The sequence below is a fragment of the Schistocerca americana genome, chromosome 11, assembly GCF_021461395.2.
Source record: "Schistocerca americana isolate TAMUIC-IGC-003095 chromosome 11, iqSchAmer2.1, whole genome shotgun sequence".
Lineage (NCBI taxonomy): Eukaryota > Metazoa > Arthropoda > Insecta > Orthoptera > Acrididae > Schistocerca > Schistocerca americana.
This window is the reverse complement of record NC_060129.1, coordinates 27,680,802-27,707,575: the sequence shown is the minus strand read 5'-3', so window position 1 is coordinate 27,707,575 and position 26,774 is coordinate 27,680,802. Positions and strand designations below refer to the sequence as shown.

At 38.8% G+C, this 26,774-nt stretch overlaps 1 protein-coding gene across 6 annotated transcripts in view; it reads left to right on the top strand.

Annotated features, from left to right (window-relative positions):
* Positions 1-26,774, top strand: part of LOC124553641 (zinc finger protein 708-like) — a 174,710-nt gene that overhangs the window by 63,000 nt on the left and 84,936 nt on the right. For all 6 annotated transcript variants that reach the window (XM_047127511.1, XM_047127512.1, XM_047127513.1 and 3 more), the window contains exon 4: positions 1,700-1,792. In XM_047127511.1, the coding sequence (XP_046983467.1) occupies positions 1,700-1,792 (93 nt within the window). The remainder of the gene's footprint in view (positions 1-1,699; positions 1,793-26,774) is intronic.

Genomic DNA, 26,774 nt, shown 5'->3' with positions numbered 1-26,774 from the left:
TAGCAAGTGTGGTGTCTAGCGGTGACACCACAATCCCAATGTGTATTTCACCACCATATAGAACTTATCAGGCACATGAAAGCTTCTGAAACACTGACAAGTATGTGAACTAAAAGTAAAGGCTTTACAAAAGGAAAGTACTTGTAACAGTTGTAAGTCACACTGCTGACACTCGTTGCTATATAAAAAGGCCATTGCAAATAAGTTTTGTGCTGTAGCTAGTCTGTGTGAATCAGCCAGGGTCAAGGTAAAACTTGCAATTTACATATGTGAGCCCAGCTTTCCCAACGTAAACAGTTAATAAAATTGAAAAGAAAATTCAAATGCACATTGACAAAAGCTAGGAAGTTTTTGCTTCCTACTGGATATATGTAATGGAACAAATAAAATCCTTTCTATGAAGAAGTTGCTGCAACTGCTAATTCTGGTAAAAGTGCTATGCCTTAGGGCACACACAGTGAGACCCAATAAAAGCTTTCGTTTGCTGATAATGTCATTAGATGTTTCAGTCAGACAACGCAGAAAGTAAATTGATTACAGGGCAGGAGTTGGAAGGATAAGTTTGTGAATTTCGGTTAGGTAGATGCAGAATAAGTGTACAAGTGGAATAATGATTCAAAGAAAAAGTTGTCATTGAAAGAAATAACATGTGATGTAATGAGGAGATAAATGCTCAAAACTTTTTTTTTTTCTGTGGCTTACTTTGTCAGTCACAAGAGGTTAGTTGTACCAAGAGTGTGAATGCCATTTTCACCATTTGACTGCAGCAAAATTGGGCAATAAAGTCATACCATACTTCATATAAAGCCTGTAGTCACTGGATTTGGCTCTGGGACCATTTCCTGGAGAAAAATTTCTCTTTAGTTCTCAGTTTGTACACAGGTAACCATTGACTTCTAGATAGCTTTTATATGAAGTGTCTTGTGTGACAATGTAGATTAGTGCAACAATTGTCATTTATTGTCAGTATGGATTTAATGTGAATTCATACTTTGTATAATTTCAGGTGAATACATTTCATTGTAAATAAAGCTGTCCTAATTGAGCATACCACACCATAAATAATTTTATGTTTTGTACCAAAATTAAATACCTTTGAAATAATTCAAATCTCTTTTTAACAAAGTAGCCAAAGTAGCAAGTCTTTCTGGCAAATGGAAGGAATTTCGAGTTCAGAACAATAAAATCTATTGTAATTGCAATCCAGCTGCAGCCTGCTAAGAAGGAAATATTTTCTGTTTTGATTTAATGGAGAGCCCGTCTCACTTGATAAGCTTTCCGAGAAAATGAGGTTTTGACCTACAATTAAAATTATTTTGTGATTGATATTTCAGGGAGTCATGTAATAGAGGCCAGCCACCACTCAGGTTGAGATCTTTCTCAAGTGCCATGTGTCAGTTGTTTTGCTTGTTTTGAAAGGGCATGCAATGCCTTGTGAAACATAGCTGGATGCATGGTGGCAACAATGCCCCCATCACTGCAACCTGTCAATTGCGGGCTGGCAACAATACCCTCATCACTTTAATCTGTCAATCGCAAATTAACTTTAACTGTAGTATAGTTCCAAACATTCAGATGGGATGACCATATATTCTTGTTGATTATGGATAATAAGTTAATATAAATTGGTATTTAATTTTTGAGCCACTTAATAGAGAAGTGTACTCATACATTTTAAAGGAGTAATTTTATGTTTCAGTTTCCTGAAGATCCATTAAAATTTGAGAAGCTTGATTTCAATATGAATGAAGGTCCAGAACTTAATTTTCATCTGGATGCCTCTGAACACAATGTAAGTTTTCACATCTACCTTGAATTATATATGAAGTGCAATAACTGTACCTTAAAGTGTAATGTTAAATAATCATTGAACATTAACCACTATAACCTATAGCATCAGTAATTTATCAGACTGTTTGTAGAATTTCAGGTGACTTAAGTTATTTTGCTGTATTATATGTTAGCTGTTATGGATAGTATTCGAATAAAGCTTGAAATGAATATAACATTGAGCATTTTCATGTTTTCTTTGTGCAATGACTGCTCCATCAAATTTTGGGCATGTGGCTATATTATAAATTCTTTTTCCTTTTCCATTCTGGTCATGTATCATTCAACCATTTTCAAAATGAGCCAGGTGACTGACATTACAGCACATGCTCCATTCTTTTAAGCTCAGACCAAGACACTGTGCATGCAGCAACAAATACACATGTGCCAGAGACAATGATCAGCAGCAAAGAAGTACACATGTGACTGAATTAGATCTGTGGCTATGTGCTCAATTCTTGCTGGGAAGTTTATGTATCACTGTGAACTGCACTGTGGTGACATGTCTGCAAGTTTAGTAAAGAAAGTGCCAGATTCTATGATTTATCCAAACTGAAACTGCCATCTCTATTAATAAAATTTCTCATCAAATGTATTTCAACTTATTCTTTCACCAGCAAGTACCACATAGATGAAGATGCCACAAGAATTTTGACATTTTCATACAACATAGAGTGAGGGGTAACAATATAGTGCTCTGCCACAGCTGAGTTACTGGGTCGTGAGAGCCAAGTGTACCTATAGTGCTCAATGTGTCTTTCATAAACAGTTAAAGTCTCCTGTGCGATGTATGAAAGGCCACACTCTCAGGGGATCTTGAAAACCCATGTTCCAGAGCATCAGATAATCTTTAATGAAATGCAAGAGTGCTGCTGCATTCAGTAGAACACGAAAAATTACTTTTACTCTGGGTTTGATGAGGTTCCGTCTTATTTCTGAAAGTATGTTTCCCACCTATGGCAGAAATAGCATGGATTTAGATTTTTCTGCATCTTCTTCTGTGCCCCCTATGTCCACTTTTTGCTTCATTCATTGTGCATTACTTAGAAAATACTTATTGACTTCAAAAAGTCTGTTACAGGGTTTGTATAAAAAGTATTGAAACTGAATATTTCTGATGTGACTGCACTTTGCAGCGCACATTCGCCCAGGTGGATTAGTGGTTGGGGATGTCTGGCCAAAAAAGTGCAGTGTGCCTGTCACCTGCAGGCTCTTGTCTCGGCAGCATCGTGCATTGATGCAAAGTCATTGGTTGTGGCGCAACATGCAGCAAATGCTTGAGCAATGTTATGCCATCAAGTTCGGTGTGAAACTAGGAAAATCGGGTATGGAAACATCAGATATGTGTCGGTAAGCCTATGGCAATGGTTGTCTGTCAGAAGTCCATGTTTTCAGGTGGGTGAAGAGCTTTAAAGAGGGCCAGATATTGTTGAAAACGAGGACCACTCTGGATGCCCCTCAGCCAGCAAAACTGACAAAAACATTGACTGTGTGCACGTTGTATTGAACACTGATCATCAGGTGAGTGTCGGGATGACAGCAAATGATCTCAGACTTGATAAAATGACAGTGCACAACACCACCACCACCAAAGAATTGTCTATGAGGAAGATCTGCGCCAAGATGGTCCTGAAGATTTTATCAGATGTTCGAAAGCATGTGTGGACACCTGCCAAGACAATCTCCAGAGCCTTGAAGCTGATCCGAAATTTTTAGATAACATTATCACTAGAGACAAAACCTGGGTGTTTCAGTATGACCCGGAGACAAAGCACATGAGTGTCGAATGGCACACCGTAACATCCTCACGTCCAAAAAAAGGCTTACATGAGCAGATCAAAACTGAAAGCCATCCTGATTGTGTTTTTCGATGTCGGGGTCATGGCTCATCATGAGTTTGTACCCCGAGGCCAAACTGCCAATGGTGCTTTTTTGTTGCGAAGTGCTCAAGAGACCGAAAGCAAGGGTCCATCTCATGAGACCAGCCATCACCGATGATTGGAAGCTGCATTGTAACAATGTGTTGAGTCACACCGCTGGCCAAGAAAGATATTCCGATTCCCCAGCCCCCTACAGTCCTGATTTGGCCCCGCCAGACTTGTTTTTGTTCCCCAAACTAAAAACTTCCCTGAAAGGGCACCATCGTGGGATGCTGTAGGAGGTCCAAGCCACCACAATGAGGACTTTGAAGGCCATCACAGACTCAATGTTTGTGGCAGCGCTAGAAGTGTGGAAATCTCACATGCAGCGGGTTGTTGACTCTCGAGGGTCATACATTGAAGAAGACTAAGTGGTTGTAGCGATACCTACAATAAATTTTGATTCACAAGCTCAATCTCATCACTTTTTATATGAACCTTATACATGTTGAAATTCATCCTGCAGACTGATCTCATCAGTAATTATGTGTGTTCTGTGGATCAAAGTTCTGATTGTTTTCATTCTCAGGGGAGGATGGTGGCAGCTATTTGCATGTAAATATAAATCCATATGCATCTGTTTCTGATATACTGTGTGTCCCTGCAAACCATCATCTTTGTACTGAACCAAAATGTAGAGGAATGGAAGGCATCTCCCCTTTTGATTTCTTTTATGAACTGGATTTTTTTGCTAAATAGAATTCAGATGGCGTAGAAAATCTTGTAATTTATCTTCACCATGGGGTCACACTTCAAATGTGTCACAATGTATGTCCAAAATAGTGTAGGTTTCAAGCTAGCAGGTTCCAGTGCCTTTTCTGTGATATCCTCAATAAACAGACTGCCCATAAGGTTCAAATGGCTCTGAGCACTATGGGACTTAACATCTTAGGTCATCAGTCCCCTAGAACTTAGAACTACTTAAACCCAACTAACCTAAGGACATCACACAACACCCAGCCATCACGAGGCAGAGAAAATCCCTGACCCTGCCGGGAATCGAACCCAGGAACCCGGGCGTGGGAAGCGAGAACGCTACCGCACGACCACGAGATGCGGGCTGCCCATAAGGGACTACTCTTGATGACACTGTCAATCTATTCAGAAAATTTGTTACTAAATAAAAAGTTTGTCGAGATCAAAACATGTCTGAACAAAGCTGAAATCCGTTTATCAAAACTTTTGTCAATAAGAGAGAAAGACCCTATGATGAGAATGTTTGTGAATGAGACCACATTGAAGCTGAATAATTCATTGAACTGTTCAGTTTCAGTGATTTCAGTGAAGTCCAGAGAGTTGGGTATGTGTTCCTCACATTTTCCCACAAGGGCTCTTAATAATGATGCTAAGTGTTCAGCACAGTCTTAGTTTGTAGAGAAAATGTTACTTACTATTTGGTGAATAGAAACATCTTTCTTGTGGAACTTTGGAAGCCTATAAAGTCTTGGAGGAATTTGGTTTCAATCGTAGCACAACTTCTGGCAGTTAGGGGGAGGGGTTCAGAAGCAAATCATTCTTTCTTATTATGTGGTTAATTCTGTTTTTATTAATCTTCTTATATGTGCTTCCACTCAGTAAATTGCAAATTTTACAATGATGGTTGCCATAAGACATTAAAACAGTTGCATTATGTTTTGTCAGCTGGAAGAACCACTCTCTGGATATCCTGGCGAAGCTTACATAGTGCAGCCCTCTCTGCCACAGGTATATTACTCCTTTATGTGCGAGCCTCCATTACAGCCTGCCAAGTTTCACATCTTATTTCATATGCTGAATCCATGGAGAATAGTCAAAAAGCTTCTTCAATGTCACTATGAGCAAAATTCACTTCACATTGACTGCCAAGACGAAGCCAATCAGGCTGCTGAAACAGCTCATTCATGCTCCCATCAGTGCTACTGTAGTCCCGATCCATGAACGATGGCAGATCAACGGTGTCAAGCCACGAATGGGGATTGCATTGTTGGCAATTCCAAGTGACAGTTGCAGTATGTGCATGCACATGCTTTCCTCTTGAAGAAAGTGTATATCCTGCAAATTATGTCTCTCATTTGCTTACACATAATTTATCTCTTATCACCACCATTAGCAACGACAGCTCGCAACAAATGAAATATAAATTCACTAAACAACTTGCTACGATCATGTTTAATGCGCACATTAGCTATGGCTTTCACAACAGAGTGCTCAGAACACTTCTGAATGCACATTTGCTGTTGGAGAATGCATGACATAGATGCGCAGAACAAGCCTAACTCGACCACCATTGTTCGTGACTCTCAACTATAGTTAAGGAAACAATGTTGCTCAGGTCACCTATAATATCCATATCCAGGCTGTTTCCTGTCCCATCTGTCTGACTCATCTTTCATGAAATACTTGCGCGAAGGCCATAAAACCTCAACCACCTGGTTTGTAAACGCTGGGGATCTTGTATTCTTTCCCTAATTTCTCCTGGGAGGGTCTAAATGTTTGCCACGGTGGCTATCCAGCAGCGATACTGTCTTCTTCCTAGCATTAGTTATATTCCATGCCTTCCTACTCATAGGCAGAGTCTACTACACATTTCCAACTCCTATATCGTTTGTAGGCTGTAATGTCCTCAGCTCTGGCAGCTGGAACCTAGTACTAGTCGGCACAGTGAAACTGTCAGTGTCCTGCTTCTTCCAGCCTCCTGTTTCCCAATCAGCCCCTTCATTAGTGCCTTTCTTCATCCCCAGTAGTCTCCCCTAGCTTCTTCCAAATGCATCTGAAGGGCACAGATGTTCCTTTCCTGCTCTTCTACCAATCTAGTCCTGCTATGTACACCACAGTTCCAAGAGAGAGCCTCAGTGACCATCCCAGAGTTCTCCCCCTGCTACATCCCCTCCCCTCCCCATCACCCCCAGTGAAACAATGATTTGCTACAGCTTCCACAAATCTCAGATGGTTCTGCGACTGTGTAGGCTGCAGATTCCTCGACTCGTGCCATGGGATGGTAGGATATCGGGTTCTGTTTAATATGTCAGGTATCCACTACACACACAAGGTGGCTACATGGGTAGTGAGGGCTGTGTGGAGTGGACTAGGTGGTTTTCTTAGGTTAGAGGTTTTTGGGAAAGAACAAAGATAGTTTTTCTCAAAGGGAACGGGTCAAAAACATGACAAAAGTTGACATGGGAATTGTAGGTATTGTAGTAGCAAGTTGTTGTAACTGTTATGGGAAAGAACCAGAGCTCGAGGTGCTAATAGAAATCACTGAAGCTCAAATTGTTATAGGTATCGAAAGCTGGAGAAAAAGTTCAGCCAAAATTTTTATGAAGGACCTAATGGTGTTAAGAAAGTGTAGATTAAATGCAGTTGGTGGTAGCATGTTTGTTGCTGTTCGAAATAGTTTATCTTGTAGCATTATTGAAGTAGATAGCCCCTCTGAATTAGTGTGGCTACAAGTTACACTTGACAACCAGAACAAATTAATAATTGGTTCCTTTTACCAACTTTCTGATTTGTATGATACAGTTATTGAACAGTTCAAAGAAGACTTCAGTCTCATTTAAAATAGGTAGCCCATTCATACAATTATACTTGGTGGTGACTTCAATGTACCCACAAAATGTTGCTGAAAATATGCATTTAAAATCGGTGGTAGGTATAAAACATCATCCAAAATCATACTAAATTCTTGCACTGAAAATTGTTTTGGACAGTTAGTTCAGGAGCCCACTCAAAGTGTAAAATGTCTCGAAAACTTACTCAACCTCTTAGCAACAAATAATCCTGAGCAAATAGGGAGCATTATGACAGATAGAGGGATTAATGACCACAAGGTCACCGTAGGGAGACTGAATTCAGCAACATCCAAACCCATAAAAACTGAATGCAAAATATATCTATTTAAAAAGCACATAAAAACTCACTTGAGCCTTTCCTAAGAGACAGTCTCCACTCCTTCCAAACAAACTATGTAAGCTTAGACCAAATATGGCTTAAATTCGGAGAAATACACTGAGATGACAAAAGTAATTGGATAATGATATGCACATGTATAGGTGGTGGTAGTGTCACATACACAAGGTATAAAAGGGCAGGCATTGGCGGAGCTGTCAGTTGAACTAAAGTGATTCATGCAAGAAGGTGTGTGACGTGATAGTGGCCGCACAACGGAAACTATCAGACTTCGAACATGGAATTTTAGTTGGAACTAGATTCGTGGGACATTCCAGTCGGGAAATCATTTGAGAATTCAGTATTCTGAGATCCACAGTATGAATAGTGTGCCAAGAATACAAAATTTCAATGGGTCCTTCGGTCCAAGGTCCAACCAGAGTTATCACTGGAAATGGTTATGTTCTGCTGCGTCAGTCATCCATGGACTTCATGTTCCCAGATCATGATAGAATTCTCATGGATGACAATGCTCCACGTCAGTGGGCCACAATTGTTCATGAATGGTTTGAAAATATTCTGGAGAATTTAAGCAAGTGATTTTGCTATCCAGATCACATTACATGATCCACATCTAACATTTCTGGGACATAACCGAGATATCAGTTTTTGAACAAAATTCTTCGCCAGCAACACTTCAGCAATTGTAGGTGACAATAGAGCCAGCATGGCTCAATATTTCTGCAGGGGCTTACAAAGACCTTTTGCGTCCATGGCACATCGAGTTACTGTGGCACACTGGGCAAAAGAAGGTTTGACATGATATTCAGAGGTATCCCATAACTTTTGTCACTTCATTGTAGTATTTACAACAGTGGAGGGATTTAAACCAAATAAATTAAGAAGTCACAGTACCGGTCCTCTGTGGCACACACAACAGGTCAGAACACTGTTACAAAACAAAACAAATAAAGGATGCCATATTTAAGAGAATGCAAAATGCCGAAGGTTGGCCAAATTTTACAGACACTCTAAATTTAGCACGAATTTCAGTGTGAGATGCTTTTAATAGCTTCCACAACAAACCTCATACTCAAAGTCTGGTACAAAATCCAAAGTGGTTCTGGTCGTATGTGAAGTACACCAACGACCAGATACCATCAGTACTTTCACTGTGCTGTGGTAATGTTACCAATGACTGTGCCTATATATGGTTTTCTGAAATATCTTTCAAGCAAAGAAAATGAAGTAAATATTCCGGAATTCGAATCGTGAATTTCTGCCTACATGAGTAGGGATCTTCATTGTAGTGAAGCAGCTTAAATCACTTAATAAAGGCAAGCCTTCCAGTCCAGATTGAATACCAATTAGATTCCTTTCAAAGTATGCTGATATAATAGCCTTCATTCTTAGCAGTTATATACAGCCACTTGGTCGATGAAAGATATGTATCTGAAGACTGGAAGGTTGTACAGGTCACACCAATACTCACGAAAGGAAGTAATAGTAATCCAATGAATTGCACACCCATTTTACTGATGTCAGTTTGCAGAAGGATTTTGGAACATACACTATATTTAAACATTATGAATGACCTCAAGGAATATGATCTGTTGACTCAGTCACCATGGATTCAGAAAATATTATTCTAGTGAAACAAAATTAGCTCTTCATTTACCTGAACTAATGACTGCTATCAACAAAGGATCTCAAGTTGATTCCATAGTTGTAGATTTGCAAAAGATTTTTCATAGCATTTCTCACACGCAGTTTGTAATAGCAGTTTCTAATCAGATTGCATGCCGAAGGAATATCGTTTCAGTTGTGCGCGTGAATTTGTGATTTCCTGAAAGAAAGGTCACGTTTGTAGTAATTGATGGAAAGTTGCGAAGAAAACAGAAGTGATATCTGACATTCCCCAAGGAAATGTTACAGGCCCGCTGCTGTTCCTAATCTTTGTAAAAGATTTAGGAGACAATCTGAACAGCCCTCTTAGCTGATTTTTAGGTGACATCACTTACTGTCTCATAAAGTGATCGGAAAATCAAAACCAGCTGCAAAATGATTTAGACAGGATATCTGTGTGGAGTGATAAATGGCAGTTGACACTAAATAATATAAAGTTTGAGGTCATGTAAATGAGTACTAAAAGGAATCAATTAAATTTTGATTAGATGATAAATTGCACAAATCTAAAGGGCATCAGTGGAAGTAAAAATGTAGGAATTGCAATTAAAAACAATTTAAATTGAAAACAGCCCATAGACCATGTTGTATTGGCAGAACACAGGTCTACTAAAGAAACTGCCTACACTGTACTTGTCCATAGACTGCTAGAGTACTGCTGTGCAGTATGGTATCCGTACCAGATAAGAGTGATGGAGAACATCAGTAAAGTTCAAAGAAGGGTGGCTTAGCAGCTTATTTTGTATTATTGTAAAATAGGGGAGATAATGTTATGGATATGATATACAAGTTGGAGTGGCAACGCATTTTGTATTGTGGTGAGATCTTTCTACAAAATTTCAGTCTCTATTGTTCTCCTCAGAGTTTGAAAATATTCTGTTAACGGACCAACTAACATAGAGAAAAATGTCAGTGTATTAAAATAAGAGAAGTCAGATCACGCACAGAAAGATTTGAGGTTTGTTTGTTCCATGCACTATTAGAGAAGTTACAGCAATAGAGAAAAGCAGGTGGATCTTTTTTTGACCAAAACTTTGAACATTAATTAATCGCAGGCACTTCAGATCAGTGACAAACTTGTGTGATATACCAGTTACCATCTCTTCTCATAACTGGAATCAAGGTCTCATCTACCATCAGGACCTAATGCTACAAACATATGAAAACTTCATTAGCATTGTGGAGTTCCATTTTATTCATCTTATCCATCAATAGAGGACTTAAGCATAGTATGATAGACACTGGAATTTTCATTCTAGCCTTTGATGGAGATGTTTTACCTGAGGAAGTTAATTTCATGGTTTGTAGGTGTGCTGTCAAACCTATTGTCCTCTTCCTATGAGATTTTTTATTTGCCAGAGGTTTGGACACATGTCCTCCACTTGTACTAATGAGGCTATTTGTGGAGCGTGTGGAGAGGAAATGTGTGAAGGCAGACCTTGCAAACAAGCTCCTACTTGTGTAATTTCCCAGTATACTATCCCCTTCATTTCACCATATGTTCAGTTTTCAAGAAGAAGAAGAAGAAGAAGAAGAAAATACAGAAATATAAAACATTTGACCCCTTGACTTATCAAGATGGTCAGTACATAGTCAGCACAGCACTTTTTCTAGTACTGTGCTGACTATTTATTGACCATTTCAGACTTACCCATGAATTCCTTGTATGTCAAGAGGAATTCCCAATGCAGTTGTGGCACCATAGTCATCGCATAGTAGCACATACTCTCACAATGTGTGCCATTCCAGCTGATCTGAGATGAGCCGTCAACTCATCTACCTCCCCACCCCAGATACTTGTAGACAATGGGAAAGCAGCTAACAGATTCATACATTACCTGAGGAAAAGTGGAAGTTATAATAAAACATAATACTACACAACATTCATTATTGGGTGGATGTGGGAGGAGTTCCTGTTGCTTCAGTTTGTGCCCCGAGTGTCCTCCTGCTACTTTCTAACTTCGTGCTGTCATGCATTTTTAAAATTTTCATGTATGTTTTATTTCTCTAACAGTTTAATCAATTGCTTCTCAAGGCCATAAAGCCTTCATTTTCTCACCCCATTGCAGTATTACTGACTATGATGACTCTTCTTTAACTATCCTTCAGTGAGCAGCTACAGTTTTTAGCAGTTTTTATCTCTCTTTTAATCATCTGCCGTAAGCTACTAAACACATAAATTTTCAACCATGATGACAAGGTTGCAAACCCTAACACTGTGGAGTCTCATTGTCTCCTTCCACATCATTTTATTGGAATTACCAGTACAGCAAGAGGCAGATGACCAAGGTGTTTAGTCCATTTAAACCATTTATCATCATTGTAGACTGCCTGCTCTTTGTCCATCCCAGAACCCACAGCAAACAAACTCCCTCAAGAATCTTCATCATACGTGAAAACTCAGATGGAATGCTACTCTGGTAAGACTGGAGGAGTCACCAGATCCACTCACACTGTCTGATTTTGCATCAAAATTCATTGATGTGGTTCCATTTCCACTGGTAACAGACAGTCATTCTGGGGTATGCCAGTCTCCTTGGCTCCTTTACACCTAAACAAAAGACCCTGTACATGATGATCCAGTGGAACTTTAGTGTATATTACTGCCACCTACCAGAACTATGGCAGCTAATTTCATCTTATTCTACCATCTGTGTGTCTCTCCAAGAAATACTTCAGTTATACTATTCCCCAGTGCTTCAAGGTTACTGTGATTCTGTCAGAACCATGCTGATCCTTAGAGGACATGTGGATGGGATTTGACATTGGTTCACACAGATGTTGTCAGTGAATGTATTCCCTCCATTCACATTAAAGCAGTTGCAGTGCAGGAGCAGTCAACCCCAGCGATCACCCTTTGTAATGTTTATTTACCTCCAGGCCGGCTACTGGCCTTGAAATGATCAATTTAATCCAACAAATTTCCCTCCTTTTCTCCTACTTTGGGAAATCATTGTGGAAGTACCACTTGCTCTGACGGGCTGTCTGATTGACCAGCCTCTTTCTAATCTTGATTTCTGTCTCCTCAGTGACAGTTCACCCACCCACTTCAGTGCAGCACATGGCACCTTTTTGGCCACCTACCTTGTGGTTTTCCCCCCCCAATGTTGTGCCTCATAACAGTGGTCACTATGTGATGATCATGATGGTGACCACTTCCAGTGATCCTGTCACTTCCTTGCTGTTGCCTGATAGACCAATTACCACATTAGGCACATGAAAGAGCCAGCTGGCACTTGTATGCCTCTGCTGTCATCTTTGTCCTGCCATATTATATTGACAAAGTTATGGGAGATGTCTTTGACGTGATCACCTGTGATACTCAAACTACTACTCCCCTTTCTACAGGCCCCCTCTGCTGCCAGCCATTACCATGGTCCAGAGATATTGTAATAGCTGTTCAGGATCACTGAAAAGCCCTGCAACATCTCAAGCAACATTATTCACAACTGTCCTCCTTTTCAAGTGTTCTCATGGTATGACATGCAGTGTAATTAAACACAGTAAAAAGAAGAGCAGGAGTGCTATGTCTCCTCTGTGGGAACATATACCTGTTCACCACAAGTGTGAGCCAAGCTTCATGGTCTTTTGGGATGCCAAAGAACAGCAGTGGTACCAGATCTTTTTTTTTTGTGGGGGGGGGGGGGGGGGCAGTGGTCAGTGTTCTGACAGCAATTCTTGCTGAACACCATGGGACCCACTTAGCAACAGTGTTTGTGTCATTACCTGGCTGCCTTCCAGATGCATAAATGAAGTGAAGACATCTCCCTCCCTCCCCAGGCAAGCCAAATTACATAATGAAGCTTTCACACATGATAATGAGGCACCAGTTTCTGAGTCTATTCGTAAATACATAATTCAAAATCTTTGCAGGCTCCATTTACTCATGGTCTAAAACTGTATTTGAGGCATAGGTGTTGTCCCTTCACAATGGCAGGATAGTTTCATCCTCCCAATAGTTAAACCTGGAAGAAACCCAGCATTCATTGGTGGCTACCAAGTGAGCCATACCAAAATGTTCTGCCAACTGCTTGAGAGGATGGTCGCTCTCTGATTATGCTGGGTTCTCAAATCCCGGGGCCTGTTGTCTCCCTATCAGTTAGATTTCTGAGAGGAATGATCCACCACTGACCATCTGGTTAGGTTGGAAATGGCAGTACAGTAGGCTTTTTTCCAATATCAGTCTTTTATGACCTGTATAAGGCATTTGCTTTCCTTCCATGACTCGTTCTTTTAAGGCCCCCCACATATTCCTGTCAGTTTTTATCACAGTGGCTGTATCAGGTTCAAGTTGATACATCACTGTCTGAGGGTCCAGAAGAATGGTGTCCCACAGAGCCCTCTGCTGAATGTCACACTCTTCCTCAACACCATTGATGGTGTAGTCACCTCTGTCAGGCCACTGGTCAACCCTGCACTGTATTCAACAGCTTTTGCATGTGGTACAGCTCCTACTCCACAATCTTAGCTGAATGGCAGCTTCAAACTGCCATCTGAAGGGCCTCTGCTCTGGTACTCTGTACTTGGATGTTGCTGAAGCACGATTTTTGGGACTCCTCTTTAAGTTAGTCCCATGACACATGCCCTCAGAAATGCACCTCAGGGCTCTCTCATGGGACCACCGGAATCTCCTCTGTATGGACTCCTTGTGATTTCCAGCAGACCTTTCCTCTCACCTCCCCCTCCCCCCAAAACCTTCTTGGTTAGGACCCTGCCTCAAAGTAGGAGCTGTCTATTTCAAGGTCCTGAAGGTTCAATTACCCCCTTGACCTTTCAGCAACTGTGCCTTTGTATTCATCAGGAGTGTTGAGGTGTTGGCAGAGGTGGTGAAGGCTCCTGGTCTCATGTATGAGCTGCAAGCAGAGCTTGTAATTTGCAGTCGTGTGAAGCTAGCGCCCCTTTTTCAAGAAATATACATTTTTTTCACAGTTCTTGATAGATGTAGCATAGTTCTAGAGTTCTTTGTACAAAATTTCAATAGTTCTGCAGAATTTAGCGACGAAAACAACAATACTCGAAAAAATTTTCGTATCGAAAACATTCTTTGGCAATTTCCGCAAAATGTAAATAAGTACAAGAGTTCTGAGCACAGTTCTGAACAGAGCTCCAAGAGTTCTATCGAAAACCCAAGTAACACTTTTTTGTGCAGCTAATAGTTTACGAAATAATTGCATTTTAATGAGAAAATCTTTTCACTTACTGTGAAGTTGGCACCCTTTTTTTCAGAAATGTATATTTTTTTCATAGTTCTTGACAGGTATGCCATAGTACTAGAGTTCTTAGTACAATATTTCAATAGTTCTGCATAATTTAGCGAAGAAAACAACAATATTCGAAAAAAATTTCGTATCGAAAATATTTTTTGTCAATTTTCGAAAAAATCATACTTGTACAACAGTTCTGAGGACAGTTCTGAACAGAACCCCAGGAACTCTATCGAAAATCCCAACAACATTTTTCTATAGCGATAATAGTTTATGAGATAAATTGATTTAATGTGGGACACACTTTCTCTACGGAAAATATAAATATATTCGTACAACAGTTCTTATGACAGTTCTGGTCACCACGTGAAGAGTTCTATCGAAAATCCTTGTAGAATTTTTTTGTGCAGGTAACAGTTTAAGAGGTAATTGCAACTTAATTAAGAATTCCATAAGAGCTCCTACTGTGAAGCTGGCACCCTATTTTTCAGAAATATATATTTTTTCAGAGTTCTTGATAGGTAAGTCATAGTTCTAGAGTTCTCTGTACAAAATTTCAATAGTTCTGCAGAATTTAGCGAAGAAAACAACAATACTCGAAAAATTTTCGTATCTAAAATATTCTTTGGCAATTGCCGCAAAATGTAAATAAGTACAAGAGTTCTGAGCACAGTTCTGAACAGAGCTCCAAGAGTTCTTTCGAAAATCCAAGTAACATTTTTTACTGCAGCTAATATTTTACGAGATAATTGGGTTTTAATGAGAAAATCTTTTCACTTACTGTGAAGTTGGCACCCTTTTTTCAGAAATGTATATTTTTTCATAGTTCTTGATAGATATGGCATAGTTCTACAGTTCTTTGTACAAAATTTGAATAGTTCTGCAGAATTTAACGAACAATACAACAATACTCGAAAAAAATTTCGTTTAGCAAACATTCGTTATTAATTTTCGCAAAAAGTTAATTCGTACAACAGTTCTGAGGGAAGTTCTGAACAGAACCCCAATAGTTCTATCGAATATCCTAATTACAATTTTTTGTGCAACTAATAGGTAACGAGATAATTGCAATTTAAGGAGGGAACCTCTTCACTTACTGTGAAGTTGGCACCCTTTTCTTCAGATATATATATATTTTCAGAGTTCTTGATAGAAATGCCATAGTTCTAGAGTTATTTGTACAAAATCTGAATAATCCTGCAGAATTTAGCGAAGAAAACAACAATACTCGAAAAATTTTCGTATCGAATACATTCTTTGTCAATTTTCGCAAAAGTAAATTCGTACAACAGTTCTGAACGGAACACCAAGAGCTCTATCTAAAATCCTAATAATATATTTTTGTGGCGATGATAGTTTATACGGTAACTGCTTTGATGTTAGACCCACTGTCTCCACAGAAAAAAGTAAATTCGTTCAACTGTTTTGATGAACAGTTCTGGTTAACACCTCAAGACTTCTATCGATAATCTTATAACATTTTTTGTGGTTATAATAGTTTGTAAGGTAATTGTTTAATTGTGGGGCTCACTTACTCTACAAAAAATTGTGTGTATTCGTATGTTCTGATGACAGCTCTGGGTAGCATTGTAAGAGTTCTATCGAAAATACTTGTAACATATTCTGTGCAGGTAATTGTTTACGTAGTAAATGCATTTAATAAGGAATGCTTATGAGCATTTCCCGTGAAGTTTGAACCCCTTTTACGAGAAATATACATTTTTTCATAGTTCTTGATATATATATATATGCAATAGTTCTAGATTTCTCTGCTCAAAACACGAATAGTTCTGCAGAATTTCGGGAAGAAAACTATAACTCAGCAAAATTTTGTTATGGTAAAAAATTATTTGTCAGTTTGAAAAAATAAATTTGTATAACAGTTCTGTTGGCAGTTCTGGATAGCACCCGAAGAGTTGTATTGAAAATGATAAGAACATTTTTGTGGTGATAATAGTTTATACAATAATTGTTTTAATCTGATACTCACTTTCTCTACGATAGCAAAATTCGTAGAATAGTTCTGATGACAGTTCTGAATATCACCCACAGAGTTCCACCAAAAACTATAACAATATTATGAAACGTCCCCTTTGAACAATTATACAAGACTGTGCTTAAACAATTATTTGTGACGATGACATTATATGAGATAATTAATGTGGGACTCACTTTTGTCACGTAAAAGTAATAAATTCGTACAAAAGATCTGATGGCATTTCTTAATAGGACCCTAAGAGTTCTACCGAAAACTGTAATAAAATTTTTTGTAGGGATAACAGTCAATGAGATAATAGCATTTTCGAGAGACCCACTTGGTCTACATTATAATAAATTGGCACAACCCTTTTGCTGACAGTTCTGGATAGCACAGAAAGAGTTCTTTTAAAAACCCTCATAACATTTTTATGGTGCCAATTGATTATGAAATAGATTGTGTGTTCACTCTGCAGTGGGTGTGCGCCGATGTGAAACTTACTGGCAGATAAAAACTGTGTGCCGGACCAGGTCTCTAACTCCAGGCTATGACGAAGGAATATCGTCACAATATCCTTTCGTCCAGGAGTGCTACTTCTGCAATTTTCGTAGGACAACTTCCACGAAATTGGGAACGCAGGACATGAGGTACTGCTGCAAGTACAGCTATGAGGAGGATCGTAAATTCTCACTTTTATTTTGGAAAACCGAAAATCGAAAACCCGGATGTATATTCTACTAAATACAAAAAGTCTAAATGTTCAGCACTATACAAATGCCAGTACACCTACTTAAGACTGACTGTAGTAACTGTAGTTGGAAGCGTGGGATGTGCATGCTTAGATGATTCAAGGAGAGAAGGCTGGTCAGTGCAAAACAAACAGATTGCTGAGAGAGCAGATACATTCACACGCGCCACTAACCAGATGGCGTCACACCTGTCGAGAATCGCACCAGAGGTTCAATAAGCTGTGGTGGAGTGCTGTTGGCGTGGTTACTATGAAACTTACTTGATGGGCATCAATACACCGTTACATTAATGTACAGTACTTGAGAAACAATGTCATTCACACACTCTGAGTTCCTTATCACTCAGTACTAGACTAAATTACCGGCCTAGTGATAAGCAGCCTATGTACCTCACCGACTACACATCTTCGTGTTATAAGGAAAAAAGAGAAAAATACCAAGGGACACAAAATATGAATCCGGATAAACCGGAAATCCGGATTACTGAGGACCAAATAAACGAGGTTCTTATTTACCAATTTCGAACTTCTTATTAACTTTAGCACTGTATCCCCTCAACATAATAACACCTCTATCAGTCATGTATTAAATTAGGATTTAAACATATTACTTAATTCGTTTGTACAATATATTCATTTAAATATACTTACATTTCTATAGATTGTAAAGACTTTTGACTCTCGCTGTAATGTAACTCATCAAACTTCCACACTTCCTTTCTAACTAGAACAAATGTTTGCAACAATATTATCGACAGAAATTTCAAATTTATTCGTTACACACAGCACATGTTTTTATGTATCCTAGCGTCTGGTGATTTTGCCACATAACTTTCATCCATGAGGGTCCTGGGCATATTTTTAGCTGTTAGTGGGTCCTGGATGTCATGAGAGCTCAAAACAATTACTGTTTTACGTAATAAAATTCATCTGGTTCTTCCTGATTCTAAAAATATACACTTCATGTACAGTACCTCGTAATTCTCGTGCTTAAATGTCATTTTGTTTAATTTGGCGTGCCGCGCCGGATTAGCCGAGCGGTCTCAGGCGCTGCAGTCATGTACTGTGCGGCTGGTCCTGACGGAGGTTCGAGTCCTCCCTCGGGCATGGGTATGTGTGTTTGTCCTTAGGATAATTTAGGTTAAGTAGTGTGTAAGCTTAGGGACTGATGATCTTAGCAGTTAAGTCCCATAAGATTTCACACACATTTGAACATTTAATTTGGGCGCCGCAGTTTCTGTATAACCTCGTTTATGTAATACCTTTGAAGAACCTGTCGACTGTCGTATGTGCAGGAAAAATGTTTACATGGCATAAAACAAAATCAGAATGCGTTTCAACAGTTACAATACGTTTTAATGGTGGAGTAAAAATGGTTCAAAATGGCTCTGAGCACTATGGTACTTAACTTCTGAGGTCGTCAGTCCACTAGAACTTAGAACTACTTAAACCTAACTTACCTAAGGACATCACACTCATCCATGCCTGAGGTAGGAATAGAACCTGCGACTGGAGTGGTCACGCGGATCCAGACTGTAGTGCCTAGAACCGCTCGGCCACTCCGGCCAGCCTGATGGAGTAAAGATTAAAAACAATGAGCAGAACAGGCATCAAAACCAGGAACAACATGAAAATTGTGCTGGTATGGGCGGACAGGCAACATGTTACATAAACTGAAAAAGCTGCTAAAAGCATGAAAAAGGAGCCCAGAATAAAAAAGAAAAGAAGCAAAACTGAAGAAAATGAAAAGGACATGAAAGGTATCAACAGGATTATGGAGCAGGAATGGTTTGCAATGTCGTCATTGAGAAGAAAATGACATACAAATCTTTAGTTTCAATTTTCTGCAATCAACGTGTTTGCATACAGAGATACTGTTACCGGTATCTCATCCACTATTAAAGCTACATAAACAAAGCTATGGATGAATAATAATATAGTGCTTGCCTACACACTGAACCACATTATTCAAGAATGGATTACATATTTTAAGCTGCAGTATGTCATATTATGTTCTTAAATTATTAGGAGAAAAAATTTTCTCTTAAAATACATTGTTTTTAAAATAATCAAAACATGAAACTGAAAAATATTACTGGTTTGCTGTTTCAACAAGGTAATAATTCAAAGAATAAAATTTGTTTTTTATCTTTTATTTGGAATAGCGTGTAAGTACATTGAACCTAAAATAACAATTACGTGTAATTCTGTATGTAAGAAAAACATCAATATTCACTGCACAATGTATTCCACAGATTTACAATGTATTTCACCTAGAGCTCACAATATACCAATTCTTTGATAAAAGTTTCATTCCTGAATCTATTGACAGTCTTGCAAACAGTTCTTCTTCAGGATACACTAAAACCCAGAAGGAAATACATATTTAGGGAATTCAGTAATAAATAAGCACAGAATTTATGGGACGTGAAACAACTATGAAAAATAAGTACAAAAAATATATACCTGAAATTTAGGGCATAAAATGCTCTTATTCTAGTAACTAAAACAGGGTGCTGTGGTTCCAGAAACAAAGATACGAAGAACTAACATAAGAGCTGTATTTGTAATATTTAGATATCAACTTTTAGCAGTTGCTTACCTTATAAAGCAAAGTTCCTATGTAGGAACCACTTGTTTCGTCTCGTCGGTCTTGTAGCTGCCATTTGAAAATTTTCCAGTCTTGATATACATGAACAGGTGTGGAGAAATTATCGTTTCTTTTGAAACTCTCTGTACATTTTTATACAGGTCATTGTACTGCTTCCATCGAAGACATATGCCATGTAGTGTTTGATGGAGCTATTATAATGAATGGCACCAACGAGAGTGTACTCTTGATTCTCGACTACCATTTCTTTCGTGATCATTTGCAACACACATTTCTTCCTTTGATTCGGAGGAAACTGATCTTCCGTTAGTGGACAAGTTTTTATACTAGTATCCATCATCAAGTAGCATCCGAATTTCTTTTCTTCGACTGCTTCTCCTTTAGATTTCTTGCATTTTATGATAGCCTTTAGACCTCCATTTGTTGCATCTACAGCCTCTTGCATGAAATTGTAACCAAGTCTGAAAAGCACATACGTATCAACGGAAATATAATGTAGTTTCACATAGCGTGAATTTAGGCACGTTAGACACGATATCTTTTTGTTGCAAATCGGGTTATCTTTTAATATTGTCTCGTATAATTCCCCAACATTCGACTCTGCATTCAGAGACAATGTTTTTCGAGAGATTACTCCTTTTTTTAGGAACGGTATCACATATAAAATATCAAATCTCTGCTTAAAATGCTGGGAGTTTATAATTTTTTTGTCCAAAACATCCAAAGCCAGATCCAAAAATGGATGGCTCACCATTTGAATGGTACTTTTGAAATCATCACTGAGTGATATTACTTGCATGAATAAGGTTATCAAAGAATCGAAACCGCACGTTCCCTTCAAGTTGTAGGTAGCAGATTTGAATTTGCCTGAGGACCCATTTGGGAAAGGTGGCAAATTAATGTCTATGAATTTCTTAGTCGAATTCCCGTTTGGGCAATCATCTAAATAGTTTTTCTTGCTCTTAGTTTGCATGCTCGATGTGACAATGATTTCATTTTCAAGCTTTTTCAGCACTGCACTCTCCTCCATTTTATTGTTACAGGTCTCTCGATTTTCTTCTGTTTTCGAACCACAGGATGAAATTTCATTGACATCCCTGGTGAAGCATGATTCTCGATAGTCTTTTGTGGAATGACATATCTCTTTAGAGTCCAAATTCGACAGTAAATTATTATCTGAAGAGCGCTGAAAACACACACTCTCACTTTTGACTGAGGGACAGTTGTTCTCCGCATTCATAACAAGTGCGCTCGAAGTAGGAGAAAATCTATGTTCAAAACTATTAAAAATTTTGTTTAACTCTGTCTTATTGGCATCATCGAGTTGGGTCTCACTTCTTAAGGTATTGTTCAGTGTGCTCTCAGAATTATCAAGGATATGGTTGGTTTTGGGGTTTGTTATCTCCAGCTTCTTATTTTTTCCTCTCCAGTTTTCTTCTTCATGGTAAGGCAACGTTGGTTTGTGCTTCACAGCTTGCTTTGAATCTTGTTTTTCCATCATAAGTGGCGCTAACTGTTATGTTTCCTCACGCAGCCACTTCAAATGTTGAAAAATGAATTTGTCTACTCGTAAAGGCAGCGTGTCAAAGCCCACTGTCTTTAATTTTGAAAATTGTCCTTCACTCGCTGCTGACGAACGAATAGATAAAGGAATATGGAAAGAAGGATACATCACAGCTGTCCACAGTGGTATATAGTACATCAACTCTTTCAGCATATCTGCAGCATTAGGAATGTTGTACGGATTCACATCAAATAGATTGTCATCCTTAGTCTGATTCGCGATGACTTCAGCTCCATTTTAGATACATTTTTCCCTATCAATCCACGCGTTTGCAGTAGATTCCTTAGAGTTCAAAATTGATTCCAAAAGACAGTCATCGTTGTTTTCAACATCATCAGTTTTCTTGTCATCATCTTTCTTTTCGTCAATATATGAATGACGTGGACCACCTCTGATAATGTTATCAAGGTGGCGCTGATGTTCCATTGATGCATATTCTTGACCGCACTCATCAATACCAAGATGTTCACTCAACGCAACAACCAAAAGTGAGCGCAAAGCACATTCAATATCACGAAAATCTGTCATCATGTAAATATGGGCCAAAACTCGAAGATAAAGTTGTTTGACTTGTGATTTAACTCTCGAGAAGCATTTCCACCTCGAAATCATGACCATAAAATGGTTTAAATCTATTCTCAAACAACACGAGGGTAGAATTACTCTTTCATGCAAAACAATATGACTATAACACCTATTCAGATAATCTGTTAAGTCCGAGCAATTGGCTATTGCTCTAGAAATGGCAACCAACAAAACCTTACCAAAATCAGTTACCATGATTTTTGGTCTGGGAGCTCCAGATCTGACGATTTCCATAAAGAAAAATGACAAGAATGATGCGTCATGCCTAGAGGATATCATCTGATACGTTGGGCAACTGATTGATGATCGATTGGCGATATTTGGATCTTTAATAGTGACGTTTACGTCGCGGATGCACATGTACTGATACAGGTATATGTACTTTGACTTAATTTCCATACAGTCAGCCCTGTTTGACAGTTCCCCAAATCATGAAATAACTCGAAATGCAACGCCACCTGTAGCATCTACCGAATCGTATACACTGCTATTGATTTGATGACAATATTTGTGCAACTGACTTTGATCTTTCAGCCAATATATACAGAAGAATGGGTCCAATCCGATTGCGAGAATTTCGTCCCGATGGGTTGTATATTTTGCAATTTGCAGGTTTTCAACAGGCTTACTGGTTGTTATACCAAAACGTTTGTCCCTTTCCTCTTCTTTAGCCTTTCTCAAGACATCAGCATTTGGTAAATTTGGAGGAATCATGTCTCCGAAAGACATATTTTTCGCTTCATAATTTCGCCAAAGAGCTGCAGACATCCTGTTAACCAATTTAGCAGCTACCTGTTCTCTTCTCGTGCCACGAAGTTGTCTTCTTTTCAGGTGAATACTATCGTCTGAAAAGTTTGAAAGTCTGCAGTTTATAATAATATCGTTGTCCTTTTTTGGCTTCTTCAGAGCAATCCCCTCGAAAGTGGCTCCGCATTCTGTGCATCTTCCTTTGATATTCAAGAAATACCTTGAACTTGAACTTTCACATACTTTCGCGTATTTGAAAGAAAGGGCACATGGAATTTTGTGATGTTCATAAATTTTATCAGCCATCAAATCGGTCCATTTCCCTATTTCCAGTCTTGAAGCCTTTCCAAGTTTCCTCTTTGTTGGTTTTATGGTAGACATTTTTCTGCTGACAGTAGTAAGTCGAATTGCTTTGTCATGTCCTTGTTGCACGAAGAACCAAAACCATTCCACGACTCATCTTTGCTGTCGTCGTCTTTTTCTTCAACGAAACATTCCAGCCTGAAAGTGTTTCTAACAAAAGCAAGCAGATCGTGACGATCTTTAATTGTTGTGTAAATATGTTTTGAAGACATTTTCGAGCCGATGTCGGCCATGGCATCGGACAGTTTTTGGAAGACCGGATGAGACGGAGTGAATTGAATGCCTCTATCATCGATTACTTTAAATTCCTCCATGCTGAGAAGACGTTTCAATTCTGGTAGATCGTACATTTTTATGGGTTTTTTGGTTCATAAGTATCACTTACACAACAGCACCGACAGCACAACAGGCACCGACTGCACAAGAGCTCTGACTGAACGAGCATTATGATTATTCGCAAGAGAGTGAGCAGTAGTATTGTTACGTTTAGTCATTAGGGGCAGATCAAGGAACGAAATGCAGCGCTGCCGGGCGGCTTCACACGACGCGGCGCGCGCCACCCAAAAAGTGCAGCTGTTGCTGTCATTAGCTTTGATACTACCGTGAGAAGCTTTGATACTACCTCTATTGTAACTACTACACTGACGTCATTTGCCGATTGTTTAAAAGACGCAGTTCACATGTTCATTGTTTCCAGATGTAGTGCCACTACTTTTGCATTGTTGCTGTGCTTTGTTTATCATTTTTTGGTCTTGTGAGGTCTCAGGGACGTATCATAGTTTTCATTATCCTTCCATCGGGCGCAGCTGTTCAGATTGACACGTGTCGAAATTTTCTGTAAATTACTTTTCAACAATTTGCAGTATTGGCGCTGCTTCGTTAACAGCTTCCCTTCTCTATGCTTTTCATTGTTGTGTGTTGTGAAATACGAAAGGGCGCAGTGGATAAAAACGAGCAATCGGCTCTTATCTCATCAAGAGAGCATTAGCGTCGATACTGAATCATACAACAATGAAAGGCATACAGAGAAAGGAAGCTATAACGAGAAGGCGCCAGTGCTGCCAATTGTTGACAAAAGCTATAACGAGAAGGCTCCAGTGCTGCCAATTGTTGACAAGTAATTTTACTTGTCAACAATTGGCAGCACTGGCGCCTTCTCATTATAGCTTCCTTTCTCTGTATGCCTTTCATTGTTGTATGATTCAGTATCGACGCTAATGCTCTCTTGATTAGATATGAGCCGATTGCTCGTTTTTATCCACTGTGCCCTTTCGTATTTCATTTCAGCAATTAATTTATTTGTTTATCAACGTAGTAAGTAGTACAAAGCTAATCCAGAATGTAAACTGCACTTAAATACTGTTTGAACTGTTTAATCGTCAGTGTCTTCTGTCTGAATGTCAAAGATCAGATTAATACACTGCGCCTGGTTGCGTTATTTTATAGGAATTTTATTATTTTAAGTGGGAAGTACTAGATCATGTTGAAGAAATCCAAAGCATATTGTTCGAAGAGCATAATATTATTCGAAATTTACCTGTAGCTATAGGTGCAGCCAAAGCAGCCTTTGTGATGCTCTAATTACCTCATAGGTAACGATATTTGTCTATTGTAGTTTTGTATTCCAATCAGAATTTTGAGAGCATCAAAGCCTCATTTCAGCGTGAGAGAGGGGTAAAATCAATAGATGATATTGAATTGAAAGCCTTCATCAGTCTCTTGTTTTTAATTGTTGTTAACAAAAGTAACAGATAAAGCCTGGGAGATCTGTGTGGAGCTGATGGGGATGGCATTGAAAAATTTCACCTTGCAAATGAACGTAAAACGTTTCAAATTTATTCTGGAGAGCCTTAGATTTTACAGTCGCGCTATTCGTGATGAAAGGAGACAATTAGACAAGCTAACAGCTATTCGGGAAATATTTACTGTGTTTGTACGCAACTACCATAAATCTTACACCCTTGGAGAAAATGTTACAGTAGACAAGAAGCTGGAAGGATTCTATGGAAGGTACAGTTTTCGCCAATATGTATCAATCAAAACAAACGAGTGTGGATTCTTAAGTATTTTACCTGTACAATTTGGAAATATACGCTGTGTTGCAACCAGAAGGATTTACCAACTGAGCAATAAACATTTTGATGTTGTTCTGTGACTGTGTAAACCCATATATCAGTCAGGTCGAAATGTGAAAGCGGACAACTGGTTTACTAGTACTGGAATGATAATAGAGCTATGAAGGGAGAATTTTTCTTTTGTTGGCATGATGAAGAAAAACAAGCGTGGATATTTCTCTAGAGTTTGCTATCAGTAAAAGAAGGGCTGCCCACATGTCCTTTTTTGGCTTCCACAAGACTGAACTCTAGTTTCCTCCGTACCTAAAAAGGGGAAGTGAGTGATTCAGGCATCACGTTTGCATGAAGACAATTCGATAGATGCTGACATTGTAGATAAACGGAAGCCATCCACCGTAAATTTTACAATAACGTTAAGTTTGGTATTTTTACAGCGGATAAGCCGAATGCTTTGTACAACGCTGCAAGAAATGTGCGCCGCTGGTCAATGGTTATATTTTTGTAATGATCAGTACAGTTGGAATCTATGCACAAGTGATTTATTGTGGCAACAGTAAGAATTGTATCAGAAGGAAAGGGTTCCTGAATCAGCTATGTTATACAATGTTGTTTTCTTCGCTAAATTCTGCAGAACTATTGAAATTTTGTACAGAGAACTCTAGAACTATGACTTATCTATCAAGAACTCTGAAAAAAATATATATTTCTGAAAAATAGGGTGCCAGCTTCACAGTAGGGGCTCTTATGGGGTTCTTAATTAAGTTGCAATTAACTCTTAAACTATTACCCGCACAAAGAAATTCTACTAGGATTTTCGATAGAACTCTTCACGTGGTGTCCAGAACTGTCATCAGAACTGTTGTACGAATATATTTATATTTTCTGTAGAGAAAGTGTGTCCCACATTAAATCAATTTATCACAAACTATTATCGCCATAGAAAAATGTTATTAGGATTTTCGATAGAGCTCTTGGGGTTCTGTTCAGAACTGTGCTCATAACTGTTGTACTTATTTACAATTTGCGAAAATTGACCACGAATGTTTTCGATACGAAAATTTTTTCCAATATTGTGGTTTTCCTCGCTAAATTCTGCAGAACTATTCAAATTTTGTACAAAGAACTCTAGAACTATGGCATATCTAACAAGAACTGTGAAGAAAATGTATATTTCTCGAAAAAGGGGTGCGGCCGGCCGAAGTGGCCGTGCGGTTAAAGGCGCTGCAGTCTCGAACCGCAAGACCGCTACGGTCGCAGGTTCGAATCCTGCCTCGGGCATGGATGTTTGTGATGTCCTTAGGTTAGTTAGGTTTAACTAGTTCTAAGTTCTAGGGGACTAATGACCTGAGCAGTTGAGTCCCATAGTGCTCAGAGCCATTTGAACCATTTTGAAAAAGGGGTGCTAACTTCACAGTAAGTGAAAAGATTTTCTCCTTAAATTGCAATTATCTCGTAAACTGTTAGCTGCACAAAAAAATGTTACTTGGATTTTCGAAAGAAATCTTGGAGCTCTGTTCAGAACCGTGCTCAGAATTCTTTTACTTATTTACATTTTGCGGAAATTGCCAAAGAATGTTTTCGATACGAAAATTTTTTCGAG